At 44.5% G+C, this 24,543-nt stretch overlaps 2 protein-coding genes across 2 annotated transcripts; both read right to left on the bottom strand.

Moving 5' to 3' along the window:
* Nucleotides 1-2,526: 2,526 nt before the first annotated feature.
* On the bottom strand, nucleotides 2,527-8,288 carry LOC142391191 (neoverrucotoxin subunit alpha-like). Its single transcript, XM_075476967.1, has 5 exons — nucleotides 8,263-8,288; nucleotides 6,873-7,046; nucleotides 5,614-5,778; nucleotides 4,069-4,115; nucleotides 2,527-3,942 (listed from the first exon to the last, which is right to left on the bottom strand). The coding sequence occupies exons 1-5, from the start codon at nucleotides 8,286-8,288 to the stop codon at nucleotides 3,350-3,352; spliced, it is 1,005 nt and encodes a 334-aa protein (XP_075333082.1). The 3' UTR covers nucleotides 2,527-3,349.
* LOC142391551 (protein NLRC3-like) lies at nucleotides 7,406-24,049 on the bottom strand. Its single transcript, XM_075477398.1, has 9 exons — nucleotides 23,935-24,049; nucleotides 22,846-22,956; nucleotides 22,669-22,761; nucleotides 22,474-22,587; nucleotides 21,144-21,233; nucleotides 14,894-14,964; nucleotides 12,556-12,840; nucleotides 9,418-11,203; nucleotides 7,406-9,318 (listed from the first exon to the last, which is right to left on the bottom strand). Exons 2-9 carry the CDS (start codon nucleotides 22,911-22,913, stop codon nucleotides 9,099-9,101), a joined length of 2,727 nt encoding a protein of 908 aa, XP_075333513.1. The 5' UTR covers nucleotides 22,914-22,956; nucleotides 23,935-24,049; the 3' UTR covers nucleotides 7,406-9,098.
* Nucleotides 24,050-24,543: the final 494 nt, after the last annotated feature.

Below are 24,543 nucleotides of genomic sequence, written 5' to 3'. Positions count from 1 at the left end.
GTAGACTGGTCATGTTGACTCTGAAGCAACAATCAGATGGAGGGGGGAACATGCTCATTAATATCGCTGATGTTGGAAAGAAAGAGAGCATTTTCTTTCCATCTGAGCAGGACTGAAACAGGTGACCTGGCTGAACACACATACAAATGTATACATGTACATTTATAAATGACAAACATGTCCATCCATCCATTTTCTATACCCACTTAATCTAATTCAGTCAGGGGTGGGGGGGCTATCCCAGCCGTTATTGGGCGAGATCCATATTATTATATTAGATATTGGGCGGGGTACACCTGGCCATCACAGAGACATATGACACAAATGACCGCTCACGCTCAAGCATTTCACCAGAAACCAAAGCCAGCAGGACGGTCCGCATACACTGCTGCTCTGTTAGAGACGGAGGAGGAGGAGGAGGAGGAGGAGGAGGAGGAGGAGGAGGAGGAGGAGGAGGAGGAGCAGGAGGTGGATCAGTGTGTCAGAGGACACTCTGTAGAAGGACAGAGTGCCAGCAGGATGGTCCACATATACTGCTGCTCTGTTAGAAAGAAAAGACGAGGAGGTGGTGGGTGTTGTGTCGATTGTGAGTTGACAGGAATCTGAAGGAGAGAACGAACACAGTCCAGCTGCAGTTATTGATCTATAATCTGTTCACTTTGATCTATGAGTGATGTGACAGTGTGACGATGGCTGGATGTCATGAATCAGATGAAGAACACACTCACACTTCCTCAGCCCTGGTGTCAGCCATCGTTCTCCAGCAGGCTCCACCCTGAAAGGAGGAGGGGGGTCAGAGCAGCACCGTCTCTTTCAGCATCAAACATGGACATTACATGGCTCTCACACACATTGTTCTACACTGAAAAAGGAACAGTCCAACATCTGGACACATTCACTCGAATGGAGCATCCGGAAACTACAATGAGCAGAATCAACACTGACGCGTACAAAACTGTTTTCTCCCCTCGACCTCCCAGTAACAGCAACCAGTCAGAACATTTATTTTTTTAATACTTTCTTTTTATTGTTTTTCCTTAGCATTGGATAAACATTGTAGAGGGGGGCGGGGGGTAGGGGGGAACAAATAAAAAACAAAGATCTGAAAAAAGAATATGTTGGATCAGCATGCTTCTGCAGTTAGAGCCTTTTTTAATGTCAACATGATGGTCCACGTCCTGTCGTTTTTATGTATTCGGTCCATTTCTCCCACTTCTGGCAGCATTGATCCTCTTCATAAGTCATAAGACTTATTTCATAAGTCAGTTGTTCCATAATATGGATTTCGTCCATCATTTTCATCCAGTCTTCCTGTGATGGTGGGTCTGTCTTGTACCATTTTCTTGTAATTGCCTTTTTACAGGCAACGAACATAATTTTCAACATGTATCATCTTTCAACACAACATTTCCCGTAATGACGCCAAGATAAAATAATGTACAAGACTTGGATACACCATTATCCAAAATTCTTCCTATAATTAAATGAACATCTTCCCAAAATTTTGCGATCTTAGGACAGAGCCAGAACACGTGAATATTTACATCTCCACAGCTTCTCACACTTGGCTGTGGTAATGAAGTATGTTTATTCCTAATTCTCAGAGTTTCTATCCCAGTTAGTGCTGAGTAGTAGTGGGTGACTTTAATATTCATGTAGATTTGCTGAACACGTACATAACTGTGTTAAAATATTCTAAGTTGTGTAAAACCAGAAATTTGACTTTCTTTAATTAATTGTTGTTTTTGAAACGTTTCATATTGGCCCAATTATTTTTTTACTTCTTATTCTGCTGCAAACTGTGAGCACATTTGATTCTTCTCTGAGTTTTTACACTAAAATGATTTTCATCAAATCCCCTAAATTGAAAACAACTTGTGAGAACTGAAACCCTCTCGATCACTCTGAGCTGTCTCACCACAGTGATAAACAACCATTCCGCTTCATTTCTTCCTCACCTGTGTGCTGCTGAGCTTTAAATACTTTTTTACTGCCTGGGGATTGAGCCCAAAGCTTCTAAACAGCTCAGAATCAGTCTGACGCCCGGAGCCAACAGGTCACACGCAATATTCCTGGGAATTCACTAAAAGCTCAGCTTTGGGAACATTTCTTCGGATGATGGCTTTCTTAAACACTTCCATTCAGAAACCGACTCCTCTGATTAAATTCCAACTCCAAACCTTTTCTCTCTCTCATCGTGGTGTCAGCAGCTCGTCCCATTACAGTCACTTCTATAAGCACCAACACAGGGATGCCTGAATGCCGACCCGGAGGCTTTAAAACCTCACTGAACAAACCAGCCCAAAGCCGGGACTTTCACTCCTGATGGCAGCTACAAAGAGGATTTCACTGTTTGCAGCAGCCGGCTGGACTGGGACTCCTCTGTGGGCTGGAAACCTGCACATCTGCCTCTTTATTTCACATTCTGTTCCTGGTTGGATGTCTTTTTTTACTCCAACATTACAGCTGCTTGGGTATCCAGCTACACAGTTAAACACACATTTTATACAGAAATTACTCTCTATATAAATCAATAAAGATTGGTGTTTATTTAGTTCTGCATTACATTTACTTTCTGTATTATTACTGTCTGTACATGTACACAAAGGGACAAATTAAACATGTGAATGTATGAAAACCCTGGGATTTCAACATCAGTTCACTTTAAATCATGTGATCATAGCAAACTTTATATTTCACACAGTAAACAGTAAATATTTTCCAGTCCAAAGCAGATGTTGTGGACTGTTCAGGTCCACATGTTGTTTGTAACGGATCCTTTCAGTCCTCTTTGTGAGCGTTCAACAGCAACATTCAGCAACATGCTGCCATCAGGAACCAGCTCCAGTCCAGGTGTCCCTTTCATCATCTAACAGGAAGTGAATGTGTGAAACATCAGGATGAACCCCGGCTGCTCACCAGACCTCTGCTCATTGGAGCAGAATCAGTGAACATCTGTCAGCAGGTTGGAATCCATCTGGGCTGATGGCAGCTCAGTGATTCCTCTCTGATGTCACAGTTTGTCACATGTGCAGCAAACTAACTGCAGCTGACTTCAGCTGAATGGTCTCAGTTGAAGTCAGCTGCAGAGAAACACAACCTGCTGATACTCAGTGTGAAGCTTTGACTGGAAACACACAGAAAAACAACATCCTGGAAGAATGGCAGCTTCCATCTTTAAAGGACTGGAAGAGGAAGAAGTTTCCAAGGAATCATTTAGAAGAGTTTCAAACAGAAACTGACTGAGTCCATGAATCTGAAAAGGTGTTTCTGAGTGAAAGAGACAGACATGAACAGACTGAACTATCTGTTCAGCAGGGATTCTCTGACAGGAGGACACTCTGTATACTCAACACAGAGACACTGAGGAACCAGATGACCTGAACCAGAACCCAAATCCAGGATGCAGAGGTTCTTCAGTGAATGTGGTGCTGAAGGTGTGGAGGTGGATCAGTGTGTCAGAGGAGACTCTGTAGAAGGACAGAGTGCCAGCAGGACGGTCCACATACACTGCTGCTCTGTTAGAGACAGAGGAGGAGGAGGAGGAGGAGGAGGAGGAGGAGGAGGAGGAGGAGGAGGAGGAGGAGGAGGAGGAGGAGGAGATGGGTGTTTCTCTCTGATTGTGACAGACAGAGTAATAACATCCATCAGAGCAGCTCAGACTCCAGGACTGATCATTCCATCCAAACTCACAGTCTCCTCCTCCTCTCCTCCTGATTCCTCTGTAACTCACTGATAGAGAAACTCTTCCTCTCCACTCGACCTCCCAGTAACAGCGACCAGTCAGAACATTTCTACACAGCAGCTGATACCAGCAATCAAACCTGTCTGGATGATCAGGATATGACTGAACCTTCTCCACATGTGTCACCTTCCTGTTGTTGTCAGACAGTTTCAGTTTCATGTTCACTGTGTTTGTGTCGATTGTGAGTTGACAGGAATCTGAACGAGAGAACAAACACAGTCCAGCTGCAGTTATTGATCTATCATCTGTTCACTTTGATCAATGAGTGATGTGACAGTGTGACGATGGCTGGATGTCATGAATCAGATGAAAAACACACTCACACTTCCTCAGACCTGGTGTCAGCCATCGTTCTCCAGCAGGCTCCACCCTGAAAGGAGGAAAATAATTGTCACATTTTTCAGGACTCCAGAAATAGTATCTAGAATGAGCCGGTCCCATTCCAGCTGATGCTGGAGGAATGGTGGAGCACATGCTGCCAATCATACCCATATATTCTGCTTATGTCCCAAAGTAAAGACACTCTGGGGAGAGGTATCTGATGCTCTATACCTCGGGATGCTGCTGTGGCTCTATTAGGAGTGATGCCTAAAGGGCTGAATGGGAGGTCAGAGAAACATCTGTACATATATTACTCACAGCAGCACTGAGCTGCAGAACTATTAGATGGCTGAACCCCCCCTTCATATAACATCTGGATCCAGAAGGTTTGGGACCTCCATCAGATGGAGCACATTGCAAATCTATGAAGGCTCCTAAAGTCCATCTTTACTAACCGCTGGAGTCCTGTCGGCTCTTTATGAACACAATGAGACTGGTTAGCCTTCCTCCTCTGCCACCTGTTTCCCATCATCCACACAGAGCCTCACAATGTTTCAGTGCTGGTTTCCTCATCACTTATTTCTGTGTGGGCTTGTACATGTGAATGTCTGAATGTGTATATTTGATTTAACATATTTAATGTGGCCCTGTGATGGATGGCGACCTGTCCAGGGTAAACCCCGCCTCTGGCCCCGCTGGGAGGGGCTCCGGCCCCCCCGCGACCCGACCGACGGATTCAGCGGGTGGAGAAGGTGGATGGATGGATGTTTTATGTATTCATTTGGGAGTGGATATTTGTTTTGTTCGTCTCTTGTTTGCTTTTGATCTTAATTTGGATATAATGTGTGTAATTATCATCTCCAGCTGGATAGAGAAAAGTGTAGAAACTGAACGTTGGCGCTGAAAACCCAATAAAAACAAGATCAAACTAAATGTTTTCTGCAGTCAGATGATGGAGATGATGAAGTTTCTGTCTCTGAATTCAACTCTTCAACTTTGGAAGAATTTTCACTTTGATTTTTCTCTAATTTCTGAAGCCAAATATGAGCTTCAAACACTCTGCTGAAATCTCTTCAGTCTCTGACATCATGGTCTCTCCTGATGGTCACATTGTTTCTGCTGACTCCTCCTCTCAGAATGTTTCAGGGCAGCCAAACATCCAGATCCTCTCTCAGGACGCAGGTCTAACCCACATGTACGCATTTCCAGATGTACGCTGAACATGGTTCTAGAAATCTCTGTGCTAAGCTAAGCTAACATGTCCTGGACCCATCTCTGCGTCTGATCCAGGGTCAGAGGACCAACAGACACTTCTCACTGTTGTTCCTGCAGATGTTCTCCTTGGAGACCTCCTCCACAAATATCTGCTGTTCATGTCCAACCAGCGTTGGTGCTGTGAGCAAAGGAAACAGGCTCCTACATGTGTGATTGTTCATGTAACACTCAGCAGGAAGCAGAAGCACAGGGCTGAGTGCAGGACAGAGAACATGTTCCCAGCTCTTCCTCCTCTATCAGACATTGTGAGACTGCAGCAGGCCTCTCCATACCTGAGTTTGTGTGGATCCTTCAGTGCAGCCCTCAGCAGCTTCTCTCCTGAGGCTCCTGGATGGTTGTAGCTCAGGTCCAGCTCTCTCAGATGGGATTTGGGGTTGGAGGTCACAGCTTCAGCCAGAGAAGCACAGCCTTCCTCTGTGATCAGACAGCCTGACAGGCTGCAGACACACAGAACAACAGAAACTCTGAGAGAACTGCTCTGAAGCTGAAGCTGAATGTCTGCAACTGTCTCACATTATTGACTCTGTGTCTTCACAAATCTGAGTCAGAATCAAACTACACACACGTGGATGGACCTGATTTCTGCTCCCATTTTAGCCCCGAACACATGCAGACACTCCCCACTGAGTCGTGTTCAGATAAAAATATGGTCTGCACCACAGTGAGAGCAGCAGTGAAGAAGAAGCTGATTTCACTGATGTGAAACTGAGACGCTCGTCAGCAGGGGCGCCGCTAGGGATTTAAGAATTATTTTCATGGGCCCCAAACAGCCGGTCAGAAGGCTTTATGATGAATTATGATGAATTTATGATGCTATTTTACATAAAACTATGCATTTTGATGCTATTTTTGATGGCATTTTCAGTCCGTTTTTGGTTTTCAAAAATGTGTTCCTTCTCCTCTTTCTTTGCTTTCTTTTCGTGTTTGGCTACCTGACTTTGAGGCATATGGCCTTCTCTGCCTTCTTACCCGCTGCGGCGCTGCAGCTGATCCAGTCGGACTGAACCATTTCACATAAATAGAGAGGGGGGGGCTTAATGTTTCCAAAACAAATAAAGTTATTGTTAATTTTATTGGGGCCTCTCTGTGCCCCTCTTAATCATGGGCCCCTAGAAGCCTGAACATGGTTCTGAGCCAGGTTTGACGGCTGCTCTGCGGGGCGAGTATACATGTCCCATACTGTATGTGTTGTAGCGAGGGAATCCACTGAAAGGGAACGTAATGTCATGCGTATCAGTTCAGTCAGAAGGAACGAGGTCCAACGCTTGTTTACAGCTGGTTTGCCCCGCCCATCAGGTGGGCTCAGGAGGACAACTCACTCAAAGAACTTTGTAGGAATCTGCACTCTACATTATTTACTGGAGGAGAACGCAGCCCAAAAGGAAACTGAGCAAATGAGCTAAAAAAGACTTTCCAGGTTGTTCCAGGTTGCTCCAGGTTCAGGTTCCAGGTTCAGGTGAGTTCCTGTGGTGTCAGAGGCCTAAAGCTGCTGGAACAATCATACAAAGAGCATCCACAGGTGTTCTGTTACCTGAGAGTTTCCAGTCTGCAGTTTGGACTCTTCAGGCCAGCAGACACCTGCTTCACCCCTGAATCCTGCAGGTTGTTGTTACTCAGGTCCAGTTGTGTCAGGCTGGAGGACTGGGAGCTGAGAGCTGAGGACACAGCTGCACATCCTTCATCTGAGAGGTTACAGACGCTCAGCCTGAGGAGACAGTTACAGAGAAAAACAACAGCTGGGATCAGAATCAGTCAGCTCTAATGCTGACTGTGGACTGAAAGCCCACTTAGAGGGAACATCAGGGTTAGAAGCCTGTGATCATGTCCGTGCGGTGGTTTTTATGCTCAGAGACGCATCATGAGTGAAACAAGGAGTCCACACGGTGGCTGAGCCTTTCCACCCTGGAGCTGCAGCTCATCAGAGACAGTCTCAGAATCTGATTCAAACAGCAGAGGCTTTCATGGGGAACAAAGCTGAGGAACTGATCCCATCAGACTGATGGTGGGGCTGACTTCAGAGCTGCCCACCGGGAACAAAGGCTAACATTTATCAGCACTCTGCTCCAGCATGAAAACAGCCTCACCTGAGAGTTTCCAGCCCACAGGTTGGACTCTGCAGTCCAGACAGCAGCTTCACTCCTGAATCCTGCAGGTTGTAGTTACTCAGGCCCAGTTCTGTCAGGCTGGAGGACTGGGAGCTGAGAGCTGAGGACAGAGCTGCACATCCTTCATCTGAGAGGTTACAGACGCTCAGCCTGAGGAGAAGATGTTAAACAGTCTTACATTCAGTCACATTTAATAAGAACAGTCAAATAAGGGACAGTAATGATGTGAAGCTGCTCTGCAGCCACAATATCTCTGTAACTTCTACTTAGGAGTCTCTGGTGATGTGCACTATGGTTCCATTCTTGATATTTTATATTCAAGTTTTTAATGGACTTCAATTACTAATCCACAGCAGAGATGATGAAAATGTCTCCCATCGCCCACAAATATCTCACTATACACAGAAACACTTTATTACTGATTCATAAAGGCTGATCCACAGATATACAGATTAATCTGTAGTTTCATGCTTTAAAATGGAAGAAAAACACTGATTTAAAATGTGAAATGTGTTCTGCACATCTGTGAATCTCTTCCTGTCTCTCTGTAGTTTGTGACTTTGCTCCGTTTTGTGCAGTTTTACTGCAGCTGACCTGCAGAGACCATGCATCCATGTGATGTGCAGAGCTCTCCACAGAGTGAGGTCAGCACTGCCCACCCTGCAGGAGGTCCACACCAGGCGCTGCACCACCAGAGCAGGAACACCCCGCTCCTACTCACATGTTTACTTGTATATTTTCATTTCTGTCAGATTCATCTCACCCTGTCTTATTCTTATTTTGCTGCCTTGCACAGTTGAGCTGGTTGCAGTGTACATTTCACTGCCGGCGTTCAGCTGCATGTGACCAATAAAGATGGCTGATCCTCGATCGGTCGTTAATTATCTCATTATGTTAACAAGTCAAAGCAGATTTTCATGATAACTTGTTCATTTATGTCCTAATCTTTGATCACATCATGTTTTAAAGCAGCGACTCTGAAAAGCTTCATGGAAACAGAAAACAACTTCCTGAATGTCACCAAAAGCTTTTTCTGCTCTCTGAAGGCTTTTTTGGCTTTTTTCTGAAACAAAGAAAGAGAAGATGTTGGTCACATGACTGATCACATGACCAACCAGCTGCTGGATGGAGCAGAGGAGCAGGACCTGTTCAGCCTCTCATCTTTGCCTCCAAAGTGATGGTGTCTGTTCTGATAACTGCAGTAAAACAGACGACACACCAACAGCCCGACTCACAGTTCAGTTTGGATCCTCCAACAGTCCGAGCTGAAATCAGCTGGATGTTCCACTTTATCATACTTCTCCTGTTATCTAATGGAAACAAGGGGTTTTCTCCACATTTCACATGTTTAACATGAACAAAGGGATCCACAAACATAAAAATCACTCTGCACGTATCTGATGTATATTTTCACATTTCTGCACATCTTTGTTCTCATGATGTTAAAAACGTGTTTGTGGATGGAAATGACACGCTTTGAGAAAACTACAACAGATATACTGAATCATTTCCTGTAACTCTACCAGAATATAAATAAATGTTCCACCAGAGTTCATGTGTGTGTGCTGCGCTGCGCAGACGAGATCAGAGGAAAGTGACACAGATCTGGAGACATTTTACTTTGTGGATTTAAAACAGATGTGAAGAGGTTTTCAGATTATTGCATCACAGAGACTGTATGAAGCTGAAACAGCAGAGAAACCTGACCTGAGAGCTTCCAGGTTACAGTGAGGACTCTGCAGTCCATCAGACAGCTGCTTCACTCCTGAGCCGTCGATACTCAGGTCCAGTTGTGTCAGGCTGGAGGACTGGGAGCTGAGAGCTGAGGACAGAGCTGCACATCCTTCATCTGAGAGGGTACAGCTGCTCAGTCTGAGGAGGAAATAATGAGAGAAGTAGGAATCTGGGACTTTCTCTACTATAGAAACAGCAGCAGGATATTCACACACATCCCTCTATATCTGTACTCACACAACTTTGTTGGAGGCTTTGACCACTGGCAGCAGCATCAGAAGAGCCTCCTCTGAAGCAGAGTATTTATTCAGGTCAAACACATCCAGAGGTTTTCCTGATGACAGTAAGATGAAGACCAGAGCTGACCACTGAGCAGGAGACAGTTCATCTGTGGAGAGACTTCCTGAACTCAGGGCCTGTTGGATCTGCTCCACCAGAGAACGATCATTCAGTTCATTCAGACAGTGGAACAGATTGATGCTTCTCTCTGCAGACAGTTTCTTACTGATCTTATACTTGATGTAATCAACTGTTTTCTGATTGGTCTGTGAGCTACTTCCTGTCTGTGTCAGCAGGCCTCGTAGGAGCCTCTGATTGGTCTGCAGGGAAAGACCCAGGAGGAAGCGGAGGAACAGGTCCAGGTGTCCGTTTGGACTCTTTAAGGCCTTGTACACAGCCCATTGATTGAGATCATTCAGATCAATGTCTGTTGTTTCTTCTTGTTCTTCTTCTTTTCCCATCAGGTTGAGTCCAGAGTTGATGAAGGTCAGATGCACATGAAGAGCAGCCAGAAACTCCTGAACACTCAGATGGATGAAGCAGAACACCTTCTCCTGGTACAGCCCTCTCTCCTCTCTAAAGATCTGTGTGAACACTCCTGAGTACACTGAGGCTGCTGAGATATCGATGCCACACTCTGTCAGGTCTGATTCATAGAAGATCAGGTTTCCTTTCTGCAGCTGCTCAAAAGCCAGTTTTCCCAGAGACTCAATCATCTTCCTGCTCTCTGGACTCCAGTGTGGATCTGTCACAGCTCCTCCTTCATACTTGAGCTTCTTCACTTTGGCCTGAACCACCAGGAAGTAGATGTACATGTCAGTCAGGGTGCTGGGCAGCTCTGCTCCCTCCCTGGTTTCCAACACATCCTCCAGAACTGTAGCAGTGATCCAGCAGAAGACTGGGATGTGGCACATGATGTGGAGGCTTCGGGATGTCTGGATGTGGGAGATGATCCTGCTGGCCTGCTCCTCATCTCTGAATCTCTTCCTGAAGTACTCCTCCTTCTGTGGGTCAGTGAACCCTCTGACCTCTGTCACCATGCCAACACAGTCAGGAGGGATCTGATTGGCTGCTGCAGGTCGTGTGGTTATCCAGAGGCGAGCAGAGGGAAGCAGCTTCCCCCTGATGAGGTTTGTCAGCAGCACATCCACTGAGGTGGGCTCTGTAGCATCAGCCAGGGGCTCCTTGCTGTGGAAGTCCAGAGGAAGTCGACACTCATCCAGACCGTCAAAGATGAACACAACCTGGAACTGTTCAAAGCTGCAGATTCCTGCTGCTTTGGTCTCAGTAAAGAAGTGATGAACAAGTTCCACCAAGCTGAACTTTCTCTCTTTCAGCACATTCAGCTCTCTGAAAGTGAATGGAAACATGAACTGGATGTCCTGGTTGGCTTTGCCTTCAGCCCAGTCCAGAGTGAACTTCTGTGTTAAGACTGTTTTCCCAATGCCAGCCACTCCCTTTGTCATCACTGTTCTGATTGGTTCATCTCTTCCAGGTGGGCCTTTAAAGATGTCTTCTTGTCTGATGGATGTTTCTGCTCTGCCTGCTTTCCTGGATGCTGCTTCAATCTGTCTGACCTCATGTTCATCATTGACCTCTCCAGTCCCTCCCTTTGTGATGTAGAGCTCTGTGTAGATCTGATTCAGAAGGGTTGGCTTTCCTGCTTTAGGAATCCCCTCAAACACATCCTGGAACTTGTTCTTCAGATTAAACTTGAGTTTGGGTTGACACCTGTGAAGAACCTCTGAATGACAAAATGGAAGATAAGAATATTTCCTGTTACTTAGCAGCGTATGGAGCGTAAATATTAAGAAAATAAAGTCTGAAATCACGTGCCTTTAAAGCTAAATTTCCCTAAATCTCTGATGAGACACTTATCTTAGTTACAGTCATGAATATAAGCTATTATTGCAAATGAAAGACACAAATAATTTCGATGTTTTTGTCCCTATCAATTCATTCTAACACTCAGTGTAGATGGGGAGGATCACATGTCTGCAAACCCTATAACAAAACAACTTGTAACAGTTTGGTGTAAAATATTTGGAGTTGTGAATCCAAACCACAACACAACTTTTCCAGAAACTACCAACCAGAACAACCATAAGAACAACACAAACCAAGAAAAACAAGAAGATAATCCCACTAAAAACAATCCAAGTGAAAAAAATAAATACATCAAACAATTTTGAGCAACTGCAGAAGATCCTCGACACCAAACTTTACTGCAAACCCTACATTCACCTGCTGCTGCACAGGTGGAGCTTCCTTCTGAAACACACATCCAAACGCATCTTGAAATCACAGATTCTTTGCTACAAACACATTAGCAACCATAACCCTGTTCAAAGCCCTCAGAAAACAGGCAACTCCAGACATTTCCTAACATAAACCAAGAGGTACACCCTAAGAAAATACCACTGAAGAGCATCTCCCAAACACGTCTTTCTCCCACTAATACCGAGGTTAAAGAGGGACTCCACTGTATCTATCATGCCACACAGATGCAGCTACTACACAAACTAATGTGGAACTGAACTGGTGTTGGTTCAAGTCTGTAAAAATGACACTGCTCCCCTACTAATGGCCCTCTCTGACCTCATGAGACAATCCCACCGCTTCACTCTGTAACCCATTCATTTCAACAGCTTGCGTTGTGTAATGACGGTTTGTCGCTGTGCAGGAAAAGTGCACGCCAAGGCAAAAATGGAGGACAAGCTGGTTGTGTGGGTGAATTATTCGCGATGATCCCTCCTGCACCCACAGAATCACTGTCAGTGTAGATTTGCATTGCAACATAGATGGGAACAGGACAGATTAACCCTCCTTATTGACTACAAATAGCCTACAATACATAACACCCAATAGCTTCCTGCCTGCCTGCCAACAACAACAAAATAATGTGTCTATTTTGCTCTGTAATTTGCAACCAGTGTGCTGAACTAAGGCTAAGCACATGTCACACTTGGTCTTAAAGGGCCATAAGGGATGTCAGCTCTTTAAGAGAAGTTTAAATTATTAGTCCAAAAGACTAATTTGGTCAATATAACGGAATATAAAAATATAAGCCCTTATAACAGAAATATGTGGCCTTACCTTTTTGTGCTGATGGGCCAGACAACAAACGCAGCCGAGAGGAAAGTGTACGGTCAAATTTTTGAAGATGTTCCATCATCTTCCTGCTGGCTTCCTCTCCTTTTCTTCTTACATCATCGATGAGTCTTCGTGCCTTATCTGCTCTGATCTGGTTCTCCTCGATTATTGCTTCTTTCTCCAAATCATTGAAGACACCATCTGCTAAGAGGGCATCAAGCAGCTGCTTGAGGTTTTCTGCTGTCACCCTCTTCACAAACTCTGTTCGTATTCTGTTGAGTTCGCTCCCTGCAAGGTGTCATAGACATGAACACGAATCTCACTTTTCAGTAAATGTTGTTGAAATGTAAAACTAATGCGTGTGAATCATGACTACTTCAGGGGTCCATGTACATTTTGAAAGCTGACAGTCAGTGATGAATGATGTCATGAATAGGGCCGGCACGGTATATGTATTCGTACCGAACCGTCACGGTTCGTGCATTGCCACGCAGAATACACACGGTACGGAAGTTTAATATTGATCTGAACGCGGAACTTATTTTGCAAGAGTTTCCTTCAGGACCCATCTAAACACTGCCACATGCAAGCTCTGATTGGTCCGTAGAGATATACGCTTTCGGACAGAGTAGTTATAAGAACGCAGTTGTCAGAACTGTCCTACTCGAATTTCGTTCTTACAACTGTCCTTCCCCAGCGGAACCGTGTTCATGGTCTGCATGATGGTGATATTAATCATGGACATCACATCAGGCGTCTAACATCGAGGCTGGAAGAGCTCACAGAGAGAGTCAGGATCAAGCGCAGGCCATACTTCTTCGTTTCATGAAGGAAGAAAGGAGAGCAGCGCGCCGCAGACAAAGGAGACAACGAGTAAGTTTAACTTATTAAACACGCGCCGGTTCTGTCTGTGTGGTATGATGAAACATTTCAGCCGTGATAGCATGACATGGGGCGTAGCTACCGACCACCACACACCTCCGTCAGATGCGTTCTATAGAAACCATGAAAAGACCCGACCAATTACGTCTCCCAAATGTATTACAACAACCCCTGGATACGAATACATGCAGAGCAAAAAAAATTACCGAAGCAATTGGAATTTACATCGCATCTGCTATGCGCCCATATTCCACTGTAGAAGAGGCAGGATTCAGATATCTATTACATGTGCTCGAACCTCGCTACACGCCTCCTTCGGGCACTGTACCGAAAATGTACCGAACCGTAGGGTCCAAACCGAGGTACGTACCGAACCGTGAGTTTTTTGTACCGTTCCACCCCTAGTCATGAACATAGCTTTCATTGTGCTTTTGTTGAGCTCGGTTTGTGTGGAAGATTTCCCAAAAAGTGTTTCTTCCTAATATCACACACCCAAACCAAATGAGAAAATGGGACCAGGGTGTTAAACAATATTTTAATGACATAAAAGGTTGAAAGTCAAGGTATTCCAAAAATTGAGGTAAATCACAAGAAGAGTGCTTGTGATTTTATGAACCTTCCAGGCTGTCAGAGTCATTGCTGTTGTCCCTGTTTCAGATCAAAGATAACTTGATCAGAAATGGTTTGTTCTATATTTAACCAGATGGTTTTTGATGGGTGGGTCTGTTTGAAGATAAATTAAAGCTAATGCTATAAAGTAGTGATGGAAATCTGAAGCATTTTCAAAATAAACACAATTAGAACTAAAACATTTTTAGACTTTTGTTTCCAAAAGCAAAATGAAAACTTGTATAATTTGTGCAAAGTTTATATCTATCTGCCATTATCCTGACAGCTGCACATAAAGCTCTGAACTTAATAAGCAGCAGAGTTCGCTCTGACAGTGACCAAAAATAATGTAGAGATTCAATGACCAAATCAAAGTTCATTTTAATCTGACGTATACTCTCTGATATGAAGGCTGATGTGTTGGATCAGATATCAGCGGGATAGAGCTGACTTCTATATACTTGTTTCTGGTTATTCTGGAGAAGACATCACCTAAAAACTCATTCTACATTCTGTTCAATGATGGCATCAAACCGATGGCAGGCTGCAGAGATCTTTAGATTAAAGGAATTTAAATCACATAAGACTGTTAGGCACTTATCACCATGGTAACTGGTGTTTTCCCTTACATATCAGAGTTGTGACTGACAGGTGAATGTGGGGTGTTGTACCCTGCCTCCTGCCCACTGCTGCAGCTGTATTAAGGGTTTATAACGTAGTTAAAGAGTCTAACAGTCACTGCTAACTGAAGGCTGAAGGAACCACACAGAAACAACCGGAGCTGTGATTGGTCAGTCTGAGCATCATGTGTCTTACTGGTGTCTCCATGCAGAAACTGTTGGACTCCTACCTGCTGAAGGGGGTGGAGCTGCCTGGGTTGGAGGGTCCTCCAGGTGCTCCACAGGTGTCTCCATCTTTGCTCTAAAAGAGAAAAAGACCCGGAAAGTTCTCTATAATGCAACAAAAACTAATAAAACTGATGCAAAAGTAAATGACTAAGTACGTAACAAGAGTGTGTGTGAAGAAGGTTTCAAATATTTCACCATGAAGCTAATCTGAGTAACTTTCAGCTTCAGTTTACTTCAGAGCAGGGGCGTCGAGAGACCTGGTCATTCGGGGCTTCAGCCCCAAATCTCTCTGGACTGACATAAATAAAATATGTATTATAATGATGATGAAGAAGAAGAAGAAGAAGAAGAAGAAGAAGAAGAAGAAGAAGAAGAAGAAGAAGAAGAAGAAGAAGAAGAAGAAGAAGAAGAAGAAGAAGAAGAAGAAGAAGAAGAAGAAGAAGAAGAAGAAGAAGCTCCGTGGCAGGGGCGGATCTACCGGGGTGGCATAGGGTGGCAAATGCCACCCTAAACGATAGCCTTGCCACCCCAGTTGGGAGCAACAAATTAAAAGAAAAGTTATGGCCGATTCGATATTTACGAGCGCGAATCTCCAATGTCCGACTGTCGTGAATGCAGCACGTGATGACGCCAGTGCGGCAAGAGACTGCTTTGTTTGGAAAACTGAGTGGCGCGAAACGAGAGCACACCAGGAGTCGCGAGGAAAGGAGACACGGAAGGAAAGAGGTACTGATTATTAATCATCTAACTATCTATCTATCAAGAAGTTAAATTATAATGAAAGCACAGTGCTAGTATAGTTGCGATTCTGATTTTGAGATGATAAAAATCCGGTGAAGGACGTTATTTCGCTAACTATACATGTAATGTTAGCTAGCTGACCTAGCCTAGGTCTGAGCCTAGCCTAGGTAAAGTACAACAGCTAATATTCATTCAACATCTGTCAAGGGAAACATTGTAAATTTACATCTTACAAAAATGAAGAGGAAAGGGAGCATATGCAGTTTTTTCTCACCAAAGAAAAAGGCGAGAGAAGTAGAAAATGAACAACTTGGAGGTGTTGAGGTAGAAGGAGAGCGAGAAAACGAAGAAGAGGTAGGAGAGAGAGAAAACGAAGAAGAGGTAGAAGGAGAGGGAGAAGGGCAACAGAAACGTGACAGAGATAGAATACAAGGCCAAGGCGACCAGAGACAGGAGGAGGTGGGAGAACATCACAGCAGTGAAGATATGGAGGAGGGAGAGCATCACCAAGCTGAGGGAGAAAGCAAGGGACAATATAACGTGCAGGGCTCAGACTGTGAAAGGGAAATAAGAGTGCCTGAGCCATCACCAACCATCTCCAGTCGAGCTGGTCCACATGGTATGGAAATTGTTTTTGCATTGTATACTAAGTTACATATGACTAAGACAACAAATAACAAAAACGGACATTTTGCTATAAGGTGTATTGAAGAGACAATGCTTAGACTTCTTCAGATAAATATGAACATTCATGTTTGCTTAAATATGAATAATTGGGGAAACTTACAAACTTGATGAGATGGGGACAGAGCTAGTGGCCAAAGCTGAACTCTTAATTGTGTAGCAGCTGGTCATGAAGTGTGTTAAATTTTCATTTTAACACCCCCTTTTTTAATTTTTTTTTAAAACCCCCGTTAAAAATTATTTTCATGTCTGGGCTACAGCCCCGAATGTTTGCTCAAGCTACAGACGCCCCTGCTTCAGAGGCTGTCTTTCAAGAGCTGAATGCAGTCCAGACTCTAGTCTTGCCTCAACTGGTGGTTCATATTCAGGTTGAAGTCTGGATGTGACTGCTGGTCCTGGTTCACATACTTTGGGCTCATATTTAGCACAAGCTTCAGGATGTGAGAAAGGTTTAGTTTCAGAGGATGCTTCAGCTCACGTAACATCTCAGTCTGAGTGTTGATTGCTCTGCCGACCCCCTCAAACGCTGCCCACGTCTTCTTAATTTCTTGATATGCCAGGGATCCTCCAACTCCAAACATCAGGAAACCAGTAATCATAAATCCAAATGTTTATAAATCTTCAACATCCTCGACTGACAACATCGATAGACACACAATTCTCCACTTCCCCCAGGAGTCCATTGAGTATCCAGCGAAGAATGTCCCACCAGGGCATGAGGGTTCAGAGGACTCCCTGTAGTGGGAAAGCTTTACTGGTCCTGCTGATCCCACTGAGAACCAACAGCTCAGTCTGCAGCTGCTTGGAGCTTTCAGCTCACTTTGGTTGGGTCCCAGCAGCTCTCACCAACCCCTTCAGAAAGCTTTCCCTCCCTGTTGAAGTGCCCTGGAGCAAGGCAGCCAGAGCCAGTGTATGCTGGGATCAGACTGGTTGTACTGGGCAGCTCCCAGTGTGAAGGCCTCAGACCATGACTGTTCAACATCTAAAATGGCCACCTGGTTTCAAAAGGCTCACATGGGCCACACCCTCCACTTAAATAAATCCTGGATTTCTTCCTTGCTTCTTTCAAGAGTCTGATTCTAGAATGCGCTGCTGAGGGTGGCAGCACGTTGGAGTAGCTCTGTACCTCACATTGAGATTTATTCTTTTTTCTAAATTTCATTCCTGTTTTTTCTTGGAAGAAATTGCATTTTTTGGACAACTGTTCCTTCCTGCCTTGGATGCTGTGCAGCTGGATTGATTTTTCCCAATACTTTTGTATATTTTGCTCTTTTGTTATGATGCATAACCATAGCAACAAGGTGGTTTACAACAGGGAGCAGCTGATTAACATTGGAAAAGCAGAAATAATTCGACAACTGAAGCCAGAAATCCCACTGGAATTGAAAAGGAGGCGTCGTGGATGCAGAGCAGGAGCAAAGAGGAGAGAAAGAAAGAAGAAGTTCAAACCATCTCTGCCATCCGTCATCATGGGCAATGTAAGATCGTTAGCCAACAAGTTGGATGAACTTCTAGCCTTGACAAGGACTCAGCAAGAATATCGCGAATGTAGCATTATGTGTTTTACTGAGACATGGCTGCAGGATCATATCCCCGACTCCAGCGTCTCTCTGCCGGGCTTCCTGACTGTACGAGCAGATCGAGATTTAAAGAGTAGCAGGAAAAGGAAAGGGGGTGGATTGGCAGTGCTTGTCAACAACAGATGGTGTCACCCAGGACATGTTACTGTGAAGAGTCGTCTCTGCAGTCCTGACATTGAACTATTGGCAGTAAGTTTTCGTCCATATTATTTGCCAAGAGAGTTCACCAGTGTTGTTTTGGTGGCTGTTTACATTCCACCCTCAGCTGTTGCCGACACTGCATGTGATGTCATCAGTTCCGTTGTTGCTCAGATACAGACACAACACCCCAATTCTTTTGTGGCAATATCTGGTGATTTTAATCATGCCTCACTCTCTGCTACACTGCCAACTTTTCAACAGTTTGTCAGCTGCTCTACCAGAGAAAACAAGACATTGGATTTGTTTTACACAAATGTCAAGGATTCATACATTTCCAAATCAAGACCTCCCCTGGGTAAATCAGATCACAACCTTGTTTTTCTCTGTTCAGCATATAAACCCCTTGTCCAGAGACTACCTGTCACAAAAAGGACTGTTAGAAAGTGGTCACAGGAAGCTGAAGAAGCCTTACAGGGTTGTTTTGATGCAACCGATTGGATTTCTCTTTGTAAGCCACATGGAGAGGACATTAATGCCATGACTGAGTGTGTGACTGACTATATAAACTTCTCTGTGGACAACACCATCCCCACCAGAACAGTGAGATGCTTCCCTAATAACAAACCCTGGATCACCAGTGAGCTAAAGGAACTATTGAACAAGAAAAAAAGAGCCTTTAGGGAGCGAGACAGGGAGTTACTGAGGAGTATACAGAAGCAGCTCAAAGTCAAGATCAGAGAGAGCAAGGAGGTGTATAGAAAGAAGCTTGAGAGTAAACTGCAGAGGAACAATATCAGAGATGTGTGGTCAGGAATGAAGAAGATCACAGGCCTCAAACAGAGGAAGGATCGGATGGATGGAAGTCTGGACAGAGCAAATGAGCTGAACACATTCTTCAACAGGTTCAGTTCAGGAACAAGCTCACCATCCTCCCCTCCTGTTCCCAGCCAAAGAGACATCCCACCCTCCTCTGACCCACAGCTTTCCTGTAACATCTCCACCTCCACCTCAGTCATGGATTCTTCTGCTTCCACTAGTTTGTCTTCAACCAAATCAGGAGATGCTGCTGTCCCCTTTGCCTCCCCCTCCCACTTTTCTGTTTCTAGAAGTCAGGTGAAGAGGCAGTTGGAGAGACTGAACCGGAACAAGGCTGCAGGTCCAGATGGTGTCAGCCCCCGAGTCCTGAAGGCCTGTGCAGAGCAGCTCTGTGGGATTCTGCAACACCTTTTCAACCTTAGCTTGACCCAAGAGAAGGTACCACTGTTGTGGAAGACATCCTGTCTGGTTCCGGTACCAAAGAAAACTCATCCTTCAGACATCAATGACTACAGACCTGTTGCCCTGACATCCCACATCATGAAGGTCCTGGAGAGACTCCTGTTGACCCACCTGTGTAAGCAAACCAGCACATATCAGGACCCCCTGCAGTTTGCTTATCGCCATGGAGTTGGAGTTGAAGACACTATCATACACCTGCTTCAACAAACCCACTGTCATCTGGACAAAGCAGGCAGCACTGTGAGGATCATGTTCTTTGATTTCTCCAGTGCATTTAACACAATCCAGCCTGATCTGCTTCGTCTGAAACTCCAGAAGACTCAGGTGGAGGCCTCAACAATCACCTGGATTAATGACTACCTGACAAACAGACCACAGTTTGTCAGACTGAAGAATTGTGTGTCTAACCAGGTGATCAGCAGCACAGGAGCACCACAGGGGACTGTACTCTCACCATTCGTTTTCACTCTGTACACTTCAGACTTCCAGTACAAGTCAGACTCCTGTCATCTACAGAAATATTCAGATGACTCTGCAGTTGTCGGGTGTATCAGAGATGGACAAGAAGCTGAGTACAGAGAGCTGGTGGACTGCTTTGTGGCATGGTGTGGGAACAATAATCTCATCTTGAATGTTAACAAAACAAAGGAGATCATTGTAGATTTCAGGAGAAACCGGGTCAGATCAAACCCTGTTTCCATCATGGGAGAAGAAGTGGAGGTGGTTGAGGAATATAAATACCTTGGTGTTCATGTGGACAACAGACTGGACTGGAGACACAACAGTGAAGCCATCTACAAGAAAGGACAGAGCAGACTGTACTTCTTGAGGAAGCTAAGGTCCTTCAAGGTTTGCAACAAGATGTTGCAGATATTCTACAAGTCTGTTGTCGAGAGTGTCATTTCCTCTTGCGTCATCTGTTGGGGCAGCAGCATCAGAACCAGGGACCTAAAAAGACTCAACAACCTGATAAGGAAGGCTGGTTCTGTTCTGGGGACGACTGTGGAACCTCTGGAGACAATAATGCAAAGAAGGATTTTGCATAAAATCAAGAGAATTATGGACAACCCTGAACATCCTCTCCATGAGACTGTTATCGGAAAACAGAGTCTCTTCAGTCAAAGGCTTCTTCAGTTTGGATGCAAAACGGACCGCTACAGGAAATCTTTCCTGCCCACAGCCATCAGCATCTATAATAACTCCTTGATTTAATTGAGCTACATCAACATTTAATTTCCCTCTGGGATAAATAAAGTATTTTTGAATTTGAATTGAATTTGAATTTTCCCTAAGTGCTCCTCCTGCTGGGCCCCCAGCTACTATTGATTCTTCTTATCCAAATCCACTGACTGGACTTTACTTCCTCATCTGACACTTCCTTCACTATTTTCCTCACACTCAAGACCACAAGACTATATCAGGCCTTAGATTTGTAAGTAATTTTCTAAATTAAATTAATCTGCAAAACGCTTTGTTCTTTTGATGTGGACGTGGACATGACATGACATGACCAAATACATTTGCTAGACCCAGAAATATAACATGCAAGTCTTTTTTCTCAATCTTGGCTGTCTGAATCTGATACCAAATCATGCTAGTTTGTTCTAAACACCCTGCGAAACCTGGTATTCCTGCCTTCTGCACAGTCGTATCTATTAAGCTATTCTTTTCTAAATAACTAGCTAATCTCTGTGCAACTAAACTAAAGAAAATTTTCCCCTCTACATTAGAAATGTAGAAAACAGTGCAAAGTTTTCATTTTAGAAATCTTTTGGGATAAAAAAAGTCCCATAAATTAATCTGCGAAACATGATTTTGAAAAACTCACCTTTGTTTGACACGGTTGCGTTTACGTTTGCCGGATATATGACGTTTGTTCTCGAGCTCACGGTGAGGCTCAGGATTTTCCAGCTTCCTCCTGATGAAGAACAAGTGTCAGGAACATTTGAACATTAACAACAGATCAGATTTGTGCAGCAGAGGGTATTTCTCTTGTAAAAAGCTGAATATTTCCACTGTTAGCCAGCCACAGCCACCAGGCTCTATTGGAAACAGATGAACCTCAGAGGGGACAGTAGTAGAAGGGACGTGTGTTGATCAGGTTTTCTGCTGATGGGTGACAGTAACACAGACCATCAGATAAAGGCAGCATTATGGGAGGTAAAATGAGTGTTTTTCTCAATGGAGCCTGGTGGCTGTGAGAGCGACACTTTAAACGGCTTCTTGACAGAAAATATCACAGTAAAAAACATACATGTAGCCTAGCTTTAGGCTGAATGAGCGTTTTTGTTGTTCACCCCAAACTGATGGAAGGTTTCTACTAAAACACTGACTGTGGAGTAAAAAACTCAGACTTCCTCCTTCCTACTAGCCTGACTACGTCATACTCACGATTCTAGTCAGAATGTGAGTCTGATACCGCTCAATAGAGATTTGGGTATGGGGCGTCTTTCAACCGAACCAGGAGAAAAAATGCCTCTTTGCTCAATTGGATAGACCTACAACCAATCAGAGCAACGTAGTATGTGACGTAGATTAAGGAACACACACTTGTTGTAGGAAGGACGGCAAAAACATCTTTTCTATCGATAAAAGCCTTTATCGCGTTCCTCTGTTCGTCTTTCAAAATGAATGCAATGTGGAGATCCTGTAGAACAGACTCGATGGCCGAATCTACACACCCTAGCTCTCCAGCGGCAGCCGTGTTCAGCTCTTTAGTGACGTAGTCGATAATGTCCCTGTTGATCATCTGTCCATCATCGTATAAAGCCCGCCCTGGCAATCTGATTGGTCCGACCAATTCTTGGTCGGGCATAATGATTTCCCAAGACCGAACTTCCCGACCAAATCTTTTATGGGCGGGGCTAAGTTCGGCTGGCACCCAGGCTACCTTCCTACACCGTGTTAGAGCCAAAGCACAAAGGCGCCCCTGCTGGACCAGCTGGTGTCCTACAGACACTCAGAAACACCTCCTCCAACATCATTCTTTCCTCTCTGACTGCTGTGTTGGTGGAAAACATCCAACACACACCGCTTCACATATGAACATAGAAATGGATGAAGCAGAGCTGAGCTCACATTAAACACATGTTGGATTAAAACTGTTCAAACTGACTCTGCTGCATTTTACTCTGTTACAGCATTTACACTCAGCTCACCTCTGAGGGGATGGATGTTGGGCTGATTTGAAGTTAATAAAACGACCCATCGACCGGTCACTCTTCATGGACACACAGCTGGGTCCAGGTCCAGGTTCAGGTCTCTGGTGGATCCTGATGGGAAAAAAATGCTTTTCAGCCTGCGTGCATGATATACTTAATAACCTCTAAATCAATGACCTGATGTTAACTTACTCTGCTTTCGAGGCCTGTAATTTGAAAAGTGGGAGATCCTTCTGCAGTTCGCTCTGTGAGGACCCCCTCCTGGATCCAGGTCTCTGTCCCTTCCTGTGAATAAAGGAGGTTTGGTGATGTGAGCGCTGAGCTGGGACATGGAGAAGAGTCATGGACAGTTAGAGATGGTCACCTCACCTCTGAGCTTTGCTCTGGCTCTCATGTTCCCCACACAGAGAGGTTTTAGTGTCCTCACACTGATCCATGCTGCTGAACTCACATCAGCTCACACACACTTTCTACCTTCTTCTGCAGAGGAAACACAGATCATTCATCTGCACAGCAACTCACATCCTCTCCATCATTTCTTCTGTAAAAAGATCAGCTGCTCCTCTGATTGGCTCAGATTCTCTGTTCCACACCAGTCTCAGTTGAATCATTATTGTCATTAATGTGTTTCTCAGCAAAGTGATGCTATAGACTAAAAGAGATATTTTAAATGAATGCATGCAATAAAAGGTCAAAATTAACCAGAAAACTTTTCAAAACTCCAGTTCCAGTAATTTGACTCTTCATACAGAGAAACTTACATCAGAGACGCCACTAAAACCTGTTTTTCAGGTGATGTTTTCAACAGATTTTCAAAAGAAAAGTATAAAGAAAACTCTCTAAGATACTTGAAAAAGTCACAAGAAAAACAATAATTTTCAGCTAATCTCCAGATAAATGACGTGTTGTTGCAGCTCTAATTCAGCGACACAATAAAGCAGATGTAAAACATGCTGAAATTTAAGTTTGTTTGTGGGATAAAGAGACATTTTTATTCAGTGAAGACAGGAAACTGAACACAGAGAAACAAGGAAAAACTGTTCTGACGTGTATCGACTGTACTGGAACATGGAGGTGGGTTATGATCAAGGTGATGGAATTTAAAAACCTTGAAAAACCTGTCTGACTTACTGAATTACACAATGAGAAAACCACACCTCCATCCAGTGTGTTATCTTTAGTCTTTAAGAGAAAAACAGCAGAGAGTTTCTGTGTCTGACTTCAGTGGAAGAAACCGCAGTTATCCCCACAAATTAAAACACAATGTGATTTATTTTGGGAATAAAACAATAAATAATATGTTTCTAATCAACAACAATGTAAATAATAATCATGCAGATTTTTTTTCAAAGTTCTTCGAGTGACAAACTGGACCTGAAATAAGAAGTGAACATGTTCCCCAAACATTACAGAGCAGAAACAAACAGGAAGGTTACTGAAGACAAAGTTCAAACTCACAGTTTGTTCAAGCCAAGTGTTTAAGAAGATGACGCTCCGCTCCACAGACACAGGTGAGCTGCTTCCTGGAATCAGTCAGAGCTCTAACCCTGATGGGGGCAGGACAGGTAGGAGGGAGGGGCAGGACAGGTAAGAGGGAGGGGCAGGACAGGTAGGAGGGGGGGGCAGGACGGGTAGGAGGGAGGGGCAGGACAGGTAGGAGGGAGGGCCAGGATAGGTAGGAGGGGGGGCCAGGATAGGTAGGAGGGAGGGGCAGGACGGGTAGGAGGGAGGGGCAGGACAGGTAGGAGGGAGGGGCAGGACGGGTAGGAGGGAGGGGCAGGACAGGTAGGAGGGGGGGCCAGGATAGGTAGGAGGGAGGGGCAGGACGGGTAGGAGGGAGGGGCAGGACAGGTAGGAGGGAGGGGCAGGACAGGTAGGAGGGAGGGTCAGGACAAGTAGGAGGGGGGGCAGCAACAGGATACGATTTAATTTTCATCTGAGTTTAAAAGCTTGTAACCTTGTTGGGATTTGTTTTAAAATGAATAAACTTCATCAGTCTTACTCTCACTCCTGACTCCTATCAGCCATCATCTGCTTATTTCCTCCATCATGTCCTCACTGAGGAGT

Source organism: Odontesthes bonariensis, chromosome 11 (assembly GCF_027942865.1).
Source record: "Odontesthes bonariensis isolate fOdoBon6 chromosome 11, fOdoBon6.hap1, whole genome shotgun sequence".
Classification (NCBI taxonomy): Eukaryota; Metazoa; Chordata; class Actinopteri; order Atheriniformes; family Atherinopsidae; genus Odontesthes; species Odontesthes bonariensis.
Note: the sequence above shows the minus strand (reverse complement) of the source record. Positions and strands in the feature narration are given on the sequence as shown.